Genomic DNA, 17735 nt, shown 5'->3' on the forward strand with positions numbered 1-17735 from the left:
GCCCGTGCTTGTCCCAAGCCTGTTCCCATCCTAAGCCCGTGCCCATCCCAATCCCGTGCCCATCCCTCCGGAGCGTGCAGGGTCACCCTGCGCTTGGCTCCGGCACAGGGGTCGGAGCGGGCTGGGGATGCCCCTCGGCAGCTCGGGGTGTCAGGCAGGGCCAGGAGCCCACCCCGCTGTGTGACCGCGGCCTCGCTAGAGCCGCTCTGGCAGGGAGGAGCTGGCAGCCCAGCCTGGAGAAGCAGCCAGAGGGTAGGAGCAGCAGTTTGTTTTCTGCTGCTTGCCAGGAGCGGCGTGGGGATGCTGGAGACGCGGCGCTGCCAGGGACGTGCTGTCCGGACGCCTGGGGCTGCCCAGCGATGGCTGGCCCGTCCCCACCAGCCCTGGCTCTTCTTGCTCAGGGGAAGACCTGACCTCACGAGGTGGGTGTTCCTGGAGGCCTTTCTTCTCTAGCTCATGCCCTGATCTTCCCACCAAACCGGAGCTGCCCTGCGAGGGGCTGCAGGTCCCTCTCCAGGATCACCCTGAGTGGTGGAATCCCAGCCTGGGCTGGGCTGGGAGGGACCCCAAGGGTCCCAGAGCTCCAACCCCCTGCCACAGGCAGGGACACCAACCTCCAGGCCTGGAGCTACACAAGGTTGCCCAGGGCCCCAGCCAACCTGGCCTTGGACACCCCCAGGGATGGGGCACCCACCCCCTCTCTGGGCAGCCTGTTCCAGCACCCTGGTGCCAGCGCGTCTCTGCCTTTCAGAGCTGCTGCGTGAGCTCAGTGCCATCCCCCCACCCCATGATATCCCAGCCTCAAGCACATCGTGTGTGTGTGTGTGTCCAGCACACAGCAGCCCAAGTGTGTCCCTGGTCCCCCACCCCAGTGTGTGTGAGGGGTCCCCGAGCATCACGCAGCGTGTGGGGTCTGCTGCAGCCAGGGGGGCAGCGGCTCCAGGGGGCTGCAAGGAGGGGGCTGCTGGGGGGAGGGTGCTCACTGGGGATCTCTGTTCCCCCCCCCCCCCCCCACTTCTCCAGCCTCTCTCACCCAGCCAGCCCCTCACACCCGTCTCTGGGGGTGATGCTGGGACCTGGCAGGGCAGAGGGGACGGGGTTCCCAGGCGATGGAGCGGGTCTGGGTGGTGATGCTGTGTCAGCCCAGCTCCCAAGTGCTTCTTTGGTTGTTATTTTAATATATTAATATATTTTTTTTTTCCCTTTCACACTCTTGCTGCTTTAACATGACCTTGGCCAAATTATTTCCCCTCCCTTGGAGATTTATGGCCCTCTTCCAGAAATGAGCTGGTCTGTCTACCAAAATAGACATGGTGCTGTTATTACATTTTAAAATATAATAAGGGCTGGGAGATCACTCCTCTGCCAGCCTCTTCCCTCCTTCCCCAGCCCATCCAACCCCCACCCCCACCCCCCACTCCCCCCTCCACAGGTGCAGGGCCAAGGGTGGGTGCAGCAAGGGCAGGGGCATCCCCAGCCCTTTCCAGCTCCAGATACAGGGTGTCCATCCCTTGCTGAGCTGGGGGTATCAGGGGATCTCTGGTCTGAGACAGCAGCTGCTCTCAGGAAACGCTGGGATTGCTGGGGATAGATGAGGCAGAACAGGCTGGGATGGTGGTGGGGAAATGGTGGGGGGGTGTCCCTCCTTTGTAAAGCCATCAGGGCCTGGTTGGTGGTTAGAAAATCCTGCTGACAGCCGGAGGGCACAGCGTGGCCCATCGCTGGGGGACTTTGGCGCCCTCGGGGCACATGCAGGGCGCCCTTTGTGGAGTCACGCTCTATTTCAGGCAGCTTGGTTGAGGTTATCGTTAGTGTTCTTCTCAACCGGGGGCTGGAGGCGAGTGGTGGTCCCTGAGGACCCTGAGGACGGGCTCTCCTGCCCTGCTGGGATCCCCCCAGGAGCTGCCTCCCGGTTGGGAACCACTCCACTGCCATGGAGAGGGGAGCAGAGGCAAGTTCAAACCCACCTCCCCAGCTCCAGCCCCATCGCAGGGGGTGTGGGGTTGGTCAGGGGGCGTGGGGTTGGTCAGGGGGTGTCCCAGAGATCCAACCTGGCCGTTTGGGTTGTTGCTCTTCCTCCCCATCAGCCCGTTCCCTGGCCTGTGCCCGTGTGTGGCTGGGTGCAGCTCAGGCTGCAGCCTTCCCCTCCTGCTGCGGGCACCCAGCTTCACGTGGCCCCCGAAGCACCATCACCCCTGGGAGCAGGAGGGCCATGCCAGCACCATGCTCAGGTAACTCCAGGGATGCAGCCACATCCAACAGGGAATTTTAACTCAGCAGGAGGGACTTTCCTTTCTGGGTATCCAGAACTGGGCAAACACCATCTGGGCGAAGGAAAATGAGCTGGGGAAGTGGCTGGGTTTGCTTCACTCTCTGCTCAGAGAGGAGGCACTTCACTGGGAAAGCTGTGTCGGTGCTCTGGGGTGTGAGGATGTGTCTGTCTGTCTGTCCCAGGGGCGTCCCGACTAAGAGGAGGATGGGGTTGCGGTTGGGAGGGAAGGGGCTGGGCTTGTTTTCTGGATTAAGGTTAAACAGGAGGAGAGGCTGACCCCCTCCCAGCTGCTGCTCTTCAAATGTTTTATTTCCTGCTCTCTGTAAGCCCGGATTGACCCACAGGCAGCAGCAAACTCCAACAACAAACCAGCTCCCTGGAAGGAGCCAGAAGCCCCCCCCCGAATGGACCCCCCTCCCCCGAGAAAGGAACCCCCCTCCCCAAGAAATGACCCCCAGGAAAGGAAAAACCCATTGGGTTGTGTGGACCCCGGAACTACTGGGGGGCTCAGGGTGGGTGGGACTGGGTGGAGGTACCAGGGCTGGTGTAGGGTGAGTGGGGTGGCAGCGTGGGGGGTTCCTTTCCCAGCTCTGCCCACCCGTGAGTTTTCCCCAGTCTCCTGGAGCTGGTGATGGAGGGGAGCTGGGGGTACTGGCAGACCCCTTTGCTGGTGGGCTGAGGGATGAGTGAGGTTTCGCTAGCAGGGGAGCGGGAAGGGGCTCTGGGGGCTGTGGCTGCTGGGACCCCCCACCCTGGTCAGCACCCGGTGGTGTGGGCAGAGGGGTGCTGCTGCTCCCTGACACCCACGACATGGGCAGCCTCAGTGGGCCGGGACCTGCAGCCCCGGGGGACAATTTGGGGAATTTCTTTTCTTTTCTGGATTAAAAAATAAAAAGGGGGGTGGGATGGGATGGGATGGGATGGGGATGGAGATGGGATGGGGATGGGGGTGGTGGGATGGGATGGGATGGGATGGGGATAGGGATGGGGATGGGGGTGGGATGGGATGGGATGGGATGGGATGGGGATGGAGATGGGATGGGGATGGGGGTGGTGGGATGGGATGGGGATGGGATGGGGATGGGATGGGATTAGGGGGTAGAGGTGGGGGGGCGGCCGGACGCAGCCGATGTATTGTTTATCCGAGAGAAGCCCGAGCTGTCAGAGCGCCGTCTGACCGGGAACGGGGGGTGGCAGGGCGGGTGGTGCGGGTCCACCGCTCCGTTCTGCGGGAGAAGCTGCGGGGCCCATGGGGATGGGGGGTGATACCCCCCCCGTTCCCCTCCCCGCGGGGCTGGGAACGGGCCGTACCCCGCCGGCCGGGGGTGCTGGGGCGGCCCTCCCGGTTGCCCCATCCCCGTTATCCCATCCCCATCCCCATCCTCCGCACCCCGTCCCGGCCCCGCACGGGTTAACCCGCCGCTCCCTCCCGCCCCGCCCCTCCAGTGCCTGCTCGGCCTCCCCCAGATTGACACCTTCCGCGGCGGCTCGGTCCCTTCGGCCAATAGGAACGCGAGCAGGCGCATCCCACGTGGGGGCGGGCCGCTCCCGCAGCATTCCTATTGGTTACGGGCCGAGGGCGATTGCCCGCACGGGCCAGGCCCCACGTGGAGCTGGCGCTCGTTCATTGATCGCGCTCCGCAGAGCGGCTGCCGCGGCGGGGAGGGGAGGGGAGGGGGCGCCGGCCCGGGAGGGCGGGGAGGGGGCGCCCACCGGCTCGGCTCGGCTCGGCCCGGCTCGGCTCGGCCCGGCTCGGCCCGGCCCGCCCCGCCGCAGGGGCGTGCGCCCGGGGCCGCGGCCGGGGCCAGCAGCGCGGTGAGTCCCGTCCCCATCCCCATCCCCGTCCCCGTCCCCATCCCGTCCCGTTCCGCCCCGTCCCCCTCCCATCCCGCTCCGGTTCGGTTCGGTTTCCCCTTTTCTCCTCGCCGGATCCGAGCCGGGACTCCCCCTCCGGAGCCGGGGTGGCGGCGAGGCCGGTCCTTTTCCCCCCGCGGCCGTACCTGCTGCGGGGCGGCGGCGGGGCCATTGTCTGCGCGGCGCGGGGAGGGGAAGGGGAAGGGGAAGGGGGGGTGCGGGCCTGGGCCGTGCCCGCCGCGGGGCCGGGGGGGCGGGGGAGGCCGTGCTTAGAGGCGGGGTGGGCGGGGGGGGGGTCCCGCCGCGCCCGGAAGAAGCGCTGAGCCCCCTCCCCTCCTTTCCCCTCGGTCTCGGTCCTCGCGGGGATGCGGGGCGGCTCGGCCGGGCTGCGCGGTGTGGGGGTCCCGCTGGCTGCGGGGGAGCTGCGGGTGGAGGCGCTGCCCCGGTGCTGTGCCCTGCTCAGCCGTGCCCCCCCCACCCCCCCCGCTCCAGTTCCCCGGGGGGCTCCGTGAGTGGGCAGCGCCGGGTGTTGACTCCCCATCTTTCTCCCAGGACCTGATCCAGAGCTGGGAAGCATCCCTGGGACCCAGTCCGGAGCCTGCGTCGGGGTCCGGAGCATCGAGAGGGGTCCTGGGCCTGTTCGGTGCCAAAGATGTTCCCGCAGAATCGGCCCCCGGTGAGCTCGGCCTCGGCCCCTTGGTGCCTCGGGCCAGCACGTGCTGCCCCGGCAGCGCCTGCACCCCAAAGCCAGCCCCTCCGCCTGCCTCGCCCCTCGGGGGTGGGGGACCCCGGCCTTGGCCTGGGAAGCTGCACGGCAGCCGTGCAGGGTGCTCGGGAGTGCTGGTGCTGAGCGGCGGAGCTGTGGGGTTTGGGGTGTGATTTGGGGTGGGAGATGTGCCGGGGGGTGGGTCTCGCTCAGGGAGTGACGGTGGGACCGTCAGGGTGATGGGCAGGCAGGAAGCTCCAGCTCATGGCACGAGGGCTGTGCAGGGGGGTTGTGTGCTCCTGCCACCCCTGGTTCTTAACCCTCCTCGTCGGGCTGGGAAGATGCTGGGGAGGTGGGGAACCATCACCCTCAGTGCCCAGATATACCCATTTCCTCTGCAGTAACTCCCTGTGCCTCCTCCTCCTCCTTATGTCCCAGACATCCCATAACCTCTTCCCAGGGGCACAGGAAACCCCTGGGGGACTTGTGAGCCTTTTCTGGGCCGGTGGCAGTGACCCTGGGTGTCCTCCTCCTCTTCCTAGGCCCACCTCCAGGCACCCTCCGCTACCTCGGGAGCCGCTGTCGCCGCCAGCGCCATCCCCAGCACCCCCCAGTCCCTCAAGCTGACTTACCCAGAGACCTTGGACCGCATCAAGGAGGAATTCCAGTTCCTGCAGAACCAATACCACAGGTGAGAGGCGGCCAGAGCTCTTGTGCCAGCCAGGCACCGGGCACTTAACTGGCGCTGGCAAGATGCTGGCTCCCCGCCGGCGCTGGGATGGGTACAGGCTGGTGGGAAGTGCCACCCCACGCTGCTGCGGGCACCGGGCCATCCGGAGGGCGGCTGTGCCAGGCATCACCTGGTAGCTTGAAACGACACAGTTTGAGGGGGACACTCGCCTTCCTCGTGCCAGGAGCCCCTGGGGATGAGGGTGCTGGTTTCCAGGGCTGAGCTGGAGCTGTCACTTAGCAGACCTGGAGTCCCCTCTTGGTCCCCAACCCCGCTGCTGGCCCAGGATCACCTCCCCTTCCCTGCGTGGTGCTGGGCAGAGCAAGGTTTGAAAGGCAGCTCGGCTCCACGGCTCGCTCCATTTGGGAAGCAGATGCTGGGGAGGGGGTTAAAACTCCCTGCAGATTGCTCCCTGATGCCTGGATCCCTTTTGCTGTCCATCTCCTCTTTATCAACCCCTTTCCCACCCTCTTTTAGGTGGTTTTCTTGGCTTTTGCTGGGAGATGGGGTTGAATCTGAGAGAAGGAGGCTGAAGCACATGGTGCTCAGGGAGAGCAGGAGCTCTGTCTAACCAAGGAGATCCTGTCTGGGGGGGACACCAGGGGGTCTCTCTCTCTCCCTCTCTCTCTCTCTCTTTATTTTTACAGCTTGAAGTTAGAATGTGAAAAGCTGGCAACAGAAAAAACAGAAATCCAGCGTCATTATGTCATGGTGAGTGAGTCCCACCTGAAAGGAGGAGGCTGGTGGTGGGGGTGGTGAGGGCGGTGTCTTCTCCAGACCATCAAAGGATGCACAGCCCTGGGATGCTTCAGCTTCTCCTTGTGTTTGGGTTGTGTGGCCAGACCCAGAGATGTGGCTCTTGTGGCTGTTACTGTTTATTACAAGAGCCCCATGGAGTTTGAGGGGGGGACTGGCTGCTGCAGCTCGGGGTGTCTCCTTTCCTGTGGGACAGGAGCCTTGGGAGGACTGTGTCCATTCTGCACCCATCTGCAGCCCCCAGGACAGGAGCTGGGGATCCTTTTCTCCTCGTGGGCATCTGTGGCCAGGCTGATCCCTCCCTACACCAGCACTGGGGAGGATGTTCTGGTTGTGGGTCCCTCTGGGCTTCCCGGCCGTGCTGACACTGTCTTCTCTCCCTCCCTCCCAGTACTACGAGATGTCCTACGGCCTCAACATCGAGATGCACAAGCAGGTGAGTCTGGGTGGGATGGGAGCTGCTGGGTCATCCCTTCCCACGGGATGTACATGTGCCTGGCTGGTGACAGCAGGGAGAGCAGGGCTGCAGGGCTGGTGCTTGCACGGCCGCTCTCTACAGTTGTGAGCGGGTGTTTGGGGACCATGGTGGAGGAGAGCAGGTCCCAGAGCTGCAGTAGCACCATGCTGGGGTGATGAACTCTGTCTCGTTGCCTTGCGCCTGCCCAGTTGTACCCCCCCAAAAACCTGGGGGCCGAGGAGCATCCTGGGGTGGGCAGAGCGGGGGGGCTGAGCCGCGCGTGCGGGGTGTGCTCCCCGAGGGCTGCGGGGCTTCTCATCTCCCCTCTCTGCTTCCCCATCCCTCCTTCCCTGCATCCCGCTGCGCTTCTCTCCGGGTCACCAGCTGCTCCGAGCCAGAAGGTTTCATCTCATCTATTTTTAAAGAGGCTGCGGAGGAGCCTGGTGAGGCGTGCCGCAGCCCTGCCCTCCTCCCGGCCCCCCGCCAACTGTTGCTGCTGGCACTGGGCTACCAGCACAGGCCAGGGTGACGGTTGATCTCCCCACCCCTGTGCCCATGGGTGGGTGTTTCTGCCCCTGCATGGTGCTGAGGGGTGATGCTGAGGGTCCGTGCAGTCACCCTCATGAGGGGTGATGCTGAGGGGTGATGCTGAGGGTCCATGCAGCCACCCTGGTAAGGGGTGATACTGAGGGGTGATGCCAAGGGCCCATGCAGTCACCCTCATGTGGGATGATGCTGAGGGGTGATGCTGAGGGTCCGTGCAGCCACCCTCATGAGGGGTGATGCTGAGGGGTGATGCTGAGGGTCCGTGCAGCCACCCTCATGAGGGGTGATGCTGAAGGGTGATGCTGAGGGTCTGTGCAGCCACCCTCATGAGGGGTGATGCTGAGGGGTGATACTGAGGGTCTGTGCAGCCACCCTCATGAGGGGTGATGCTGAGGGGTGATACTGAGGGTCTGTGCAGCCACCCTCATGAGGGGTGATGCTGAGGGGTGATGCTGAGGGCCCATGAAGTCAGCCTCATGTGGGATGTTGCTGAGGAGTGATACTGAGGGTCTGTGCAGCCACCCTCATGAGGGGTGATGCTGAGGGGTGATGCAGAGGGCCCATGAAGTCACCCTCATGAGGGGTGACGCTGAGGGGTGATGCTGAGGGTCTGTGCATCCACCCTCACAAGGGGTGATGCTGAGGGGTGATGCTGAGGGTCTGTGCAGCCACCCTCATGAGGGGTGATGCTGAGGGGTGATGCTGAGGGTCTGTGCAGCCACCCTCATGAGGGGTGATGCTGAGGGTCCGTGGGGGGCCCCCCCGTTACTCCCCAAAGGCTCGGTGTTCCTCTCCCCGCTGCTGGCTCGCCGCTGGTGTTTCCTGCCGGTCCCAGGTGCCGCTGGCCGCCTGCCAGCGAGCTGTCGGCACTTTTAACAAGGGTCCTGTGAGTCTGCCCTGACAGCCAGCGGCCGTGGGGTGACAAATGGGAGCTGCGGGAGCCACGGGGTTATCGCCGCCGTGGGGAGATGGGGACGTGGTCAAATATCCTTCCCCCAAATCCAGTGCTGCTCGTGGGGTTTGGGCAGGGCTCCTGGGAGCTCTCTGCTGTCCTGGACCCCCCTTGGGGAAGTGCTTGGTCTGTGTGGTGCTGCCTCCATCCCTGCTGCACCCAGACCAGCATCCCCCAAGCTCTGGTGGTGCTGGTACTGGGAAGGGCTCAAGCCCAGGGTGGTTTCACCCAGGGTTTCTTTGAGGAGAAGCAGGGCTGGGGGGGCTGGTGATGGAGCCTTCCAGGCAGCCACCGGCTCGGCGGGGGAGGCTCGAGAAAGGAGCGAGCAGGAGATGTTAATTCTTTCTTGTTTTGGGGGTTTGGCATGGAAGGAGCCCGTAGCTCCCATAAAACCACCTCCCCGAATGCGCCTGGCTTCGGGCTCGCTCCCTGTGAGCTGGAGGGGAGGTGCCGGTGCCGGTGGCTGGCTGGATGGGAGGTGGGGGGGGGGGGGGCTGCAAACAGCGTGATCATTTTTCATGCTGAGAGCGTTAAAGTGCCAGTAAATTGCACATTAACGAGTGCGAGTGAATTGGAGGCAGCTCTCCCCAAGGAGCTGCTGCCCATCAGTGCATTAGGGAAGAGAATCCATCACTGCCGGCCCCGGGAGACAGCTAAATCCTTCCCAGAACTGCCGGCTGCCAAATCTCCTTGCTTCCCCCCCCCCCTTCTCCTTTTTTCTTTCTCTTTTTTTCCCTCCCTCAGAAGGGGAAAGCGAGGGTGGATGTCAGGTTGTTTCTGTTTTCCTTGGGCTGGCAAAACCGTGAGGGTGGCACAGAGCATCCCTGGCTCTGCATCCCTGGATCTCCCCAGATCTGTGGGGCTGGGCACAATGGAACGGCTCTGCCTGGGGATGTGGGGCTGGGATGATGGAACAGCTCTGCCTGGGGATGTGGGGCTGGGATGATGGAACGGCTCTGCCTGGGGATGTGGGGCTGGGATGATGGAACGGCTCTGCCTGGGGATGTGGGGCTGGGATGGTGGAACGGCTCTGCCTGGGGATGGGATGTGGGGCTGGGATGATGGAACGGCTCTGCCTGGGGATGGGCTGGGATGATGGAACGGCTCTGCCTGGGGATGTGGGGCTGGGCACGGTGGAACGGCTCTGCCTGGGGATGTGGGGCTGGGATGATGGAACGGCTCTGCCTGGGGATGTGGGGCTGGGCACGATGGAACGGCTCTGCCTGGGGATGTGGGGCTGGGATGATGGAACGGCTCTGCCTGGGGATGTGGGGCTGGGATGATGGAACGGCTCTGCCTGGGGATGTGGGGCTGGGATGATGGAACGGCTCTGCCTGGGGATGTGGGGCTGGGCACGGTGGAACGGCTCTGCCTGGGGATATGGGGCTGGGATGATGGAACAGCTCTGCCTGGGGATGTGGGGCTGGGATGATGGAACAGCTCTGCCTGGGGATGTGGGGCTGGGATGATGGAACGGCTCTGCCTGGGGATGTGGGGCTGGGATGATGGAATGGCTCTGCCTGGGGGTGTGGGGCTGGGGGGGAGGCCCAGCCCTGGCTGTGGGGTGCGATGGGAGCGTGGTGCAGCGTGCTGCCTGCCGCTCTCCCTCCCCACCTTGCTCCCGCGCTCGGAGCTGCTGATTGCCTGTGGCACTCGAGTGTTGCAGAAAAGCAGCAGCTGGAAGGAGAGCACCTCTCCAGGGCTTCCCACAGCCGGGAACTGGTGGGGCTGCGATGCCAGCAGGAGGTTGTGTGGAGAGGGGAGCCTGCCAGGGCCTTGCCCCACATGGATTTGGGCTGGCTTGGGGTGGCCCTTAGTGATACGGGTCATGGGGCTGCACATCCCTGGCAGGGTGGAGGTGTGGGAGCTGTCCCAGGGTGAGGATGGGGGATACATGGTTTTGGAGGGGGTGGTCTTAGGAAGGAGAGCTTTCCTGGTCCTGCCATACCCCATCCCCCTTCCCTGGGGTGTCTCCTTCAGCACCGGGGGCTGCTGAGCCCCTGGCCCTGACCGGTGCTGCCTCTCTTGTGCTGCCAGACGGAGATTGCGAAGCGGCTCAACGTGATCTGCGCCCAGCTCATCCCGTTCCTGTCTCAGGAGGTGGGTGAGCCCTCAGCGTGCAGAGCTCCCTCGGGATGCAGGGAGCATCCCTGCTCACAGGCCCTGTGCTCTGGCTGGGCTGGGAACCGGGGGGAGCCGGTGTTGCCCCATCCCTTGGGATGGCTGGAGGAGTCGGTGGGGGCACCGCCGGGGCGCTGAGCGCTCGTCTCTCCCCGCAGCACCAGCAGCAGGTGGTCCAGGCCGTGGAGCGTGCGAAGCAGGTGACTATGACCGACCTGAACGCGGCGATCGGGGTACGTCAACCCTCTGCCCGCCCCGGCCGGGGGTGCTGGGCTCCTGCAAGCAATGGGGCTTCCCAGTTGGAGATCTGTCCTGCCCCAAGCACATGGGGGCAGCCCCCACCCCTCCTGCCCCTGCCCCTAGTGCCTTCTCCTGGCTGAGTTGGGGGGAGGATGGGGATGTGCTGCTCTGGTTTGGGGGGCTGCCAGTGGTATTTGGGGTGGAGGAGGTGTTGCCACTGCTGCAGCGGTGTCAGAGCAGGGTGCAGCGGTGATGTCTGATGTGATGCTGTGTCCTGGGTAGCAGGGCAGGGGGTGGGGGGGATGCCACTGTCCCCACACCTCAGCCTTTCCCTTGAGACCACCATGGTGTGGTGGTATGGGTAGGAACCCCCATCCATCCCAGTAGCTCCTGTTGCGGGGTGGAAGGAGGTGGTGGGAGGGATATGGTGGTCCCTGCGGCTTGGGGAGTCACCCTGGGAGCGTGGCCTGCCCTCTGCACCCAGCTCCCCATCCCTTGGCTGAGCCAGGGCTGCCGGCGGGGAGGAGCAGCAGCCGTCCTGACAGAGTCCCTCCGGCTCTGCTCTCTCCTCCCGCTCCTCTCCAGCACCAGCTCCAGACCCAGCACCTCTCTCACCACGCTCCCCCCATCCCGCTGACCCCCCACCCCTCCGGGATGCAGCCCGCCGGCCTCGCCGGCCTCAGCAGCGCCTCGGGGCTGCTGGCGCTTTCGGGTGCGCTGGGGGCACAGGCCCAGCTCCTCGCCAAAGACGACCGAGGAGTCCACGACGCCGAGCCCAGGGGTGAGCCTGGGGCAAGGGGAGGGTGGATGGGCCTCACAGCAGGGGGTGGCCACAGCCAGACCTGGGAGCCGGTGGTGCTGGGCCCCAGGGCTGCCTCTGCTCCCCATGGCCTTCCCTTCTGGGACACTTCACAGGGGTGGTGGCCAGGGTTGGGGGGGGGGGCTTGTCTGTGCCTGGGGGCTCCTGGCAGAGCTGGGGAGGATTGGTGGGCACAAGGGGTTCATGTGGGGAACGTCCCCCATGGGGCAGTACCTCCTGGGAGGGCAGTGGGGTGGGCTGGGGGGGGACATCCCCGGTGGGGGCCCAGGACCACCCAGATGCTGTGGTGCTGGCCCAAGCCACAAGCAGCGGGCAGCTTTTCTGGGGGTCCCTTGGCCATGGCACAGCGTATCCTTCCTTCCCTCCTCCTCCTCCTCTTCCTGCACCCCTCCATTGCCGCGGCGACAGAGCGAGACCCCGGCCCCGTAAGTGCCTTTTCCTTCATCTTGTGTTGTTTCCCCCGGGATGCTCAGGCTCCATCCAGGACCCTGGGGATGGGCAGACATGTGGGGATGGCTCCTGCTCCCCTGCCAGCACTGCCGGGCGGGTGGGTGCTCTCCCCACGGGGACCCCTTCCCTGGGCCACTATCCCCCATCCTGGCTCCTTCGGTGGGGGCTGAAGCCCAAGCTGGCAGTGTGATGGGCAGCACCAGGGGCTGTCTGTGCCCCAGGAGCTGGCTGCATCCCCACGCTGGTGCTGCCTGTCCGGGTGTTGGGTGCAGGAGCTCTCAGCACCTAATGCTTCATGTCCCCACCCCAGAGCTCCCTGGCGCTGCCCAATGGGGAGCGGGCACGAGCCATCTCCGAGTACCTGAGCAGCAGCAAGAAGAGGAAGGTGGAGGAGAAGGACTTTGTCACAGACTACGTGAGCCCAGGGCTGGGGGGCTGGGGGCTTGGGGCTTCCCCATCCCCTTGTGAGGGGTAACGAGTGGAGCTGCCCGCTCCTCCAGCGCTTCCCAGGTAGGAGCTGGGGCAGCCTCAGCCCCTTTGGCTACAACCGTCCTCTGCGTTTCAGGGCAGCGACGCGGACAAAAGCGAAGACAACTTGGTGGTGGATGAGGTCAGTGCGCTGGGGTGTGGGGAAGGGGCTGGGGTTGGGGTTAGGAGGTGGTGGTGGCACCCACTGGCTGGGCTTGCTGACCCTCGCTGACGGCAGCGATCGGCTTCAGGGTCCCAGCCTGGCCCTGACCTGCTTATCCTCCCCCCAATCCCCTCCCAGGACCCCTCTTCCCCGCACAGTGTCCACTCCTACTCCTCCCGGGAGAACGGGGTGGAGAAGGTCCCCCTGGGGAGGAAGGAAGCCATTCCGCTCAGCCCAACCTCTATGGCCTCCTCCAGCAGCACGTCCCCGTCGCGGAGCAAGGATGTGCCCACGGTACGTGTGCCGGGGGACAGGCGGGTAGCTGGGGCCCGGGCTCTGTGGGCAGAGCTGTTGGACTTGGGTCCTCCTGCCTCCAAACGCACGGGGCAAGGGCAGCACTGGGAAGGGATCCTGCTCCATGGGATCCCTGCAGTGCTGGGCTCCTCTGGGATCAGGGGTGAGGAACGGAGCCCAGCCCACGGCAGGGGGGACCCTTATGGAGACCCCCTGGCAGGGTGCTGTGGTGTAGCTGTTGGATCTCCCCACTCTGTTCCTGGCAGGTGGAGAAGGCAGGGACGCCCAGCCTGAAGTCCAGCACGCCCACCTCCCAGGGCGACGCTGCGGTCCCGGGCTCCAGCGGTGCCCAGCAGTTTCGCCCGGCGCCTGCCAAGGCCCCCGTGGACCCCCTGGGTGAGCTCGGCCCCACTGGGACCCAGGAGGGTGGCTCGGAGCGGGGTGCTGGTCCCGCCAGGACAGAGCCCGGGGCCTTTCCCTTCACGCAGCCTCTCCCCTGGCAGCCCTGGGCCTGAGGAACCCGCTGGGAGTGCAGAGCCCCTACTCAGCCGCCTTCGGCATGGCCCACCCCACGGTCAACGGCGACATGGCCGGCACCGGGGCCTACGCCGGCCTCCACCTCATGTCACCGCAGCTCAACGGGGCGGTGGCCGCCGTGGGAGCCGGCAGCTATGGGCGCTCCCCCCTGGTGCGTGAGCGTCTCCCCTGGGGCAGGGGGGGGCTAGGGGAGGCCATGGGGTGAGAGCTGCCCTCACCCACTGTCCCTTCCAGGTGGGCTACGACCCGCACCCCCACATGCGCGTCCCAGGGCTGGCGGCCAGCATGCCCGTGGGGACTTCGGGGAAACCGTAAGTGGGGGGGTGCTGGGCTGGGGGGCTGTGCTGGGGGTGGGGGCTGAGGCGTCCCGTGGCAGGGGTGGGGGGCACTGCCCTTGGCGGGGGCACAGCTCTGGGCAGCAGCAGGCTGGTGTGGGCTCGGCCCCCTTCCCCGGGCATCGCTCTGCTTGCGGCTCCCAGCCCAAGCCTGCCGGGTGCGATGGGTCCCAGCTGCTCTCCACACAGGATCCACGGGTGATCCTCACAGCTCTGCTCCCCTCCAGCGCCTACTCCTTCCACGTCAGCGCCGACGGGCAGATGCAGCCGGTGCCTTTCCCCCCCGACGCCCTCATCGGCTCCGGCATCCCCCGGCACGCGCGGCAGCTCCACACCCTGACCCACGGCGAGGTGGTCTGCGCCGTCACCATCAGCAACTCCACACGACACGTCTACACCGGGGGCAAGGGCTGCGTGAAGGTGTGGGACGTGGGGCAGCCGGGCACCAAGACGGCCGTGGCCCAGCTGGACTGCTTGGTAAGGGGGGATGTGCTGCTTCCCTGTTTCCCTGTACTGTGGGGAAGGCAGGATCCGGGCTCTTCACCAGGGCCTTGGGCACTGTGGGTGTCCAGCAGCGATGGGGTGCGCCGAGGGGTGTCTGTGCACGTTTCTAAGTGGGGTTTGTGGGGCTGCTGGGGAGGGAGGAGTGATGGCTCGGTGCTGCCAGCGTGATACCCTGCACCGGCCCCAGCTCTTCTGAGCATCCCAAGCTGGTTGGGGGGCTTTCACACCACCCCCCTTGGTGCCCTTGGCACCTGCCCTGAGCTAAAAGCCTTTGCCCATGTCACCCCCCCCAGCCAGATACTTCTCATGGGCTGAAGCATCGCTCTGATCCAGCTCTGGCCTTGGTTTGGCTTGTCCTTGTGTGAGTCTGGCTGTGAGGAAGAACTCCCATTTCTTTTAAAAATAAATGAAATGGACTGTCAGACCACAGCGCCTCAGCAGAGCCAAGCTGGGGGCTCAGCCATCACCTGGGAGTATTTTTAACCTGTGTGTTTTGAGGTTTGCTCTAAATGGGCTGCTGGAATCAGAGTCCCTGTGCCCAAACCCAAGTCTTCTCCTCAACTTGGTGGCCTTGGGGCCTGGGGCAGCCTGGCAAATATTATTCCTGGATGGTGCTGACCTTGGAGATTCACACACATAAACAAGGAGATGACTGAGTCATGATAATTTCCAGCTGCAGCAGAAATTCAGGAGCAGGGGAAGAGGGTGTTTTAATGCTCAGAGCTGGGGCTGATGCAGCATTGTTGGACCAGCCTCTCCAGCTGCCCCATGTTGGCTCCAGGACCTGATGGGTCTTGTGCTGGGGGGATGCTGGGGGGTGAAAGGGCCCTTCCTAGCACAGGGACACAGAGAGGGGATGCTGCAAGGGATGGAGGGGGGGCAAGTGGCTGTCCCTGCCCCAGTCCTGCTGGCTGGGGTGTCTGCTGCATGCCTGCCCTGCTGCTGTTGCCTCTGCCCTCGAGATGGGGTGCTGGCCCCAAGGTGATGGGTGCTGGTGGGGAAGGGGTTAACAAGAGGGTCCCTCCTTCCTGCCCCCCAGAACCGGGACAACTACATCCGCTCCTGCAAGCTGCTCCCCGACGGCCGCAGCCTCATCGTGGGGGGGGAGGCCAGCACCCTCTCCATCTGGGACCTGGCAGCCCCCACACCCCGCATCAAGGCCGAGCTCACCTCCTCTGCCCCCGCCTGCTACGCCCTGGCCATCAGCCCCGACGCCAAAGTCTGCTTCTCCTGCTGCAGCGACGGCAACATCGTGGTGTGGGACCTGCAGAACCAGACACTGGTTAGGTGAGCAGAGCCCGGGCTCCATGGTTCTCCTGGGGACCACTCTGTCCCCCCTGGGGTGTCCCCACCCCTCCCTCCAGTCTGACCTTGGCTGAGGGACAGTCCCCATCCTTGCAGCAGGGATGTCCTGTTCCTCAGGGCCGGGTGCTCTCCTGGCTGGAGCTGGCAGCCTGACAGCCGTGCCCTCGCCCTCCCTGTCCCCCCTCTTTCCCAGGCAGTTTCAAGGCCACACGGATGGTGCCAGCTGCATCGACATCTCCAACGACGGCACCAAGCTCTGGACAGGGGGGCTGGACAACACGGTGCGGTGCTGGGACCTGCGGGAAGGGCGGCAGCTGCAGCAGCACGACTTCAGCTCCCAGGTAGGGGCTGGGCTGGCTGGGAGCACCGTGGAGCCAGCTGGGACCCGGTGTGCCACTGCCTGAGCCCCTCTCTGCCCTTCCTCCCCCTGCCCAGATCTTCTCCCTGGGCTACTGCCCGACAGGAGAGTGGCTGGCGGTGGGCATGGAGAGCAGCAACGTGGAGATCCTGCACGTCACCAAACCCGACAAGTACCAGCTGCACCTCCACGAGAGCTGCGTCCTGTCCCTCAAGTTCGCCTCCTGCGGTAGGCACAGCTGGGGGGGTGCAGTCTCCTCTCCTGGCCCCACGTCCCCAGTGTCCCCAGAGCCAGCCCGGTGCTCTCTGCCTGCTGGTGGTGCCCCTCAAAGAAGGGGTGTCCGTCCATCCCTCCTGGAGCAGCACCTATAGCTGCACTCCCAGCCCTGCTCCCTTTGTGTTCCTTAATGCAGAGAATTTGCCTTTCATCCCACCTTTGTGCCCCACAACCTGGGCCCCAGTTGCCAGAGGAATCCAGCTGGTGGGCTGGGGTGGGTGACTCGATGCTTCCCTTTGTCCCTTCTGTCCCTCCCCCCAGGGAAGTGGTTCGTGAGCACGGGGAAGGACAACCTGCTGAATGCCTGGAGGACACCGTATGGGGCCAGCATCTTCCAGGTATGGGATGTGCGCAGCCCTCAGGCATGGGGCAGGTGGTCCTCAAAGTGGGATGGCCCAGAGCTGGGACTAGCCTGCCCCAGGGGTGGCAGGGGGAGGAGAGGGGTCAGCTCCGGGGCTGCTGCATCCCCTTACCCCCTGCCCTCCTCTCTGCAGTCGAAGGAAACCTCCTCTGTCCTCAGCTGCGACGTCTCCACCGACGACCAGTTCATCGTCACCGGCTCAGGGGACAAGAAGGCGACGGTTTACGAGGTCATTTACTGAGAGCCAGAGGTGCCAACACGGCGGGGAGGCCCGACGCCACGTGGACCGGCACCCATCCACGGGGACAGAGGGGGGGGTTGGACTCGACCTGTGCTCCTCCTGCTTTCCCAAAGACCGTGCAGCCCGTGGCCGGGGCATCCGAGCTGGAGGAGCGCGGCGAGGGGGTGGATGGAGGTGGCCCTGGGCCCACAGCCAGGCGTCACGCTGGGCTGGGCGGTGGCGGCTGCTGCTCCTCGCAGTGCGTTTCCTGGGGACTTTCTCCTTGTTTTGTTCTTTATTTGTTGGGTTTGTTTCTAAATCTGGACGTGGGGGTGGGGACAGGGTGGGTGTCTGGTGGTGTGAAGGGGATTTTTTGTTTGGGGTTTTTTTTGAGGGGGGCTTTTTTGTTTCGAAGGGTTTGTTGTGGGGTTTGGTTTGGGTTTTGGGTTTGGGGTTTTTTTTGTGTTAAGGCTCTGGGCCAGGCTGGGGAGGCTGGGCCGTGTCCTCCGCTCCCTCTGTGCCTCCTGGGCTGTATTTAATAATAAAATAATCAAAAAAAAAAAGAGGAGAAGAGCTGAGCCTTGTTCTGAGCAGCAGCCTTGGTATGCCAGGACTGGGGGAGATGGGGGGGTCCAGCCAAGACTTGGGCCTTCAGTCATGGCAGCTCCTTTCCCTTCCTGGGGTGAGCTGTGGGCAGGACGGCACAGCCGGCGCTCTGCCCGGCCTGGGCCGTGGGGCAGGGCCTGAGAGCATGGCGGGGGGCTGAGGGAGGGCGTGCGGGGGGAAGGATGGGCGGCAGCTGCTGCGTGGTGCCGGCCCCGGAGCAGCCTGTGTCTCCGCGGGGTGCGGAGGAGAGGCCGGCGCTGGAGGAAGCGGTTTTTCGAAGGAAATGAGATGTGAGCAGTCTTGGCTTATCGGTCTGGCCCCCCGCCAGCGCTGCCGTGGGGGGAAGCAAGGCTGGTGCCAAGAGCCTTGGAGCGCAGCCCGCCGGCAGCGGCCGCAGCGCGGCC

At 64.9% G+C, this 17735-nt stretch overlaps 1 protein-coding gene across 1 annotated transcript; it reads left to right on the plus strand.

The window, feature by feature from the left end:
* Positions 1–4778: 4778 nt before the first annotated feature.
* LOC311201788 (transducin-like enhancer protein 1) lies at positions 4779–17042 on the plus strand (the record flags this gene model as incomplete). The annotated part of the gene is made up of 20 exons (XM_084276232.1): positions 4779–4802; positions 5375–5523; positions 6210–6273; positions 6710–6754; positions 10311–10373; positions 10553–10627; positions 11220–11415; positions 11863–11879; positions 12215–12319; positions 12470–12514; positions 12674–12829; positions 13096–13225; positions 13333–13517; positions 13601–13677; positions 13929–14178; positions 15245–15492; positions 15704–15851; positions 15946–16096; positions 16406–16482; positions 16639–17042. 20 exons carry the CDS (start codon positions 4779–4781, stop codon positions 16744–16746), a joined length of 2313 nt encoding a protein of 770 aa, XP_084132358.1. The 3' UTR covers positions 16747–17042.
* Between the last annotated feature and the right edge of the window lie 693 nt (positions 17043–17735).

The sequence above is a fragment of the Gallinula chloropus genome, assembly GCF_964237585.1.
Source record: "Gallinula chloropus genome assembly, chromosome: 28".
NCBI classification, from domain to species: domain Eukaryota; kingdom Metazoa; phylum Chordata; class Aves; order Gruiformes; family Rallidae; genus Gallinula; species Gallinula chloropus.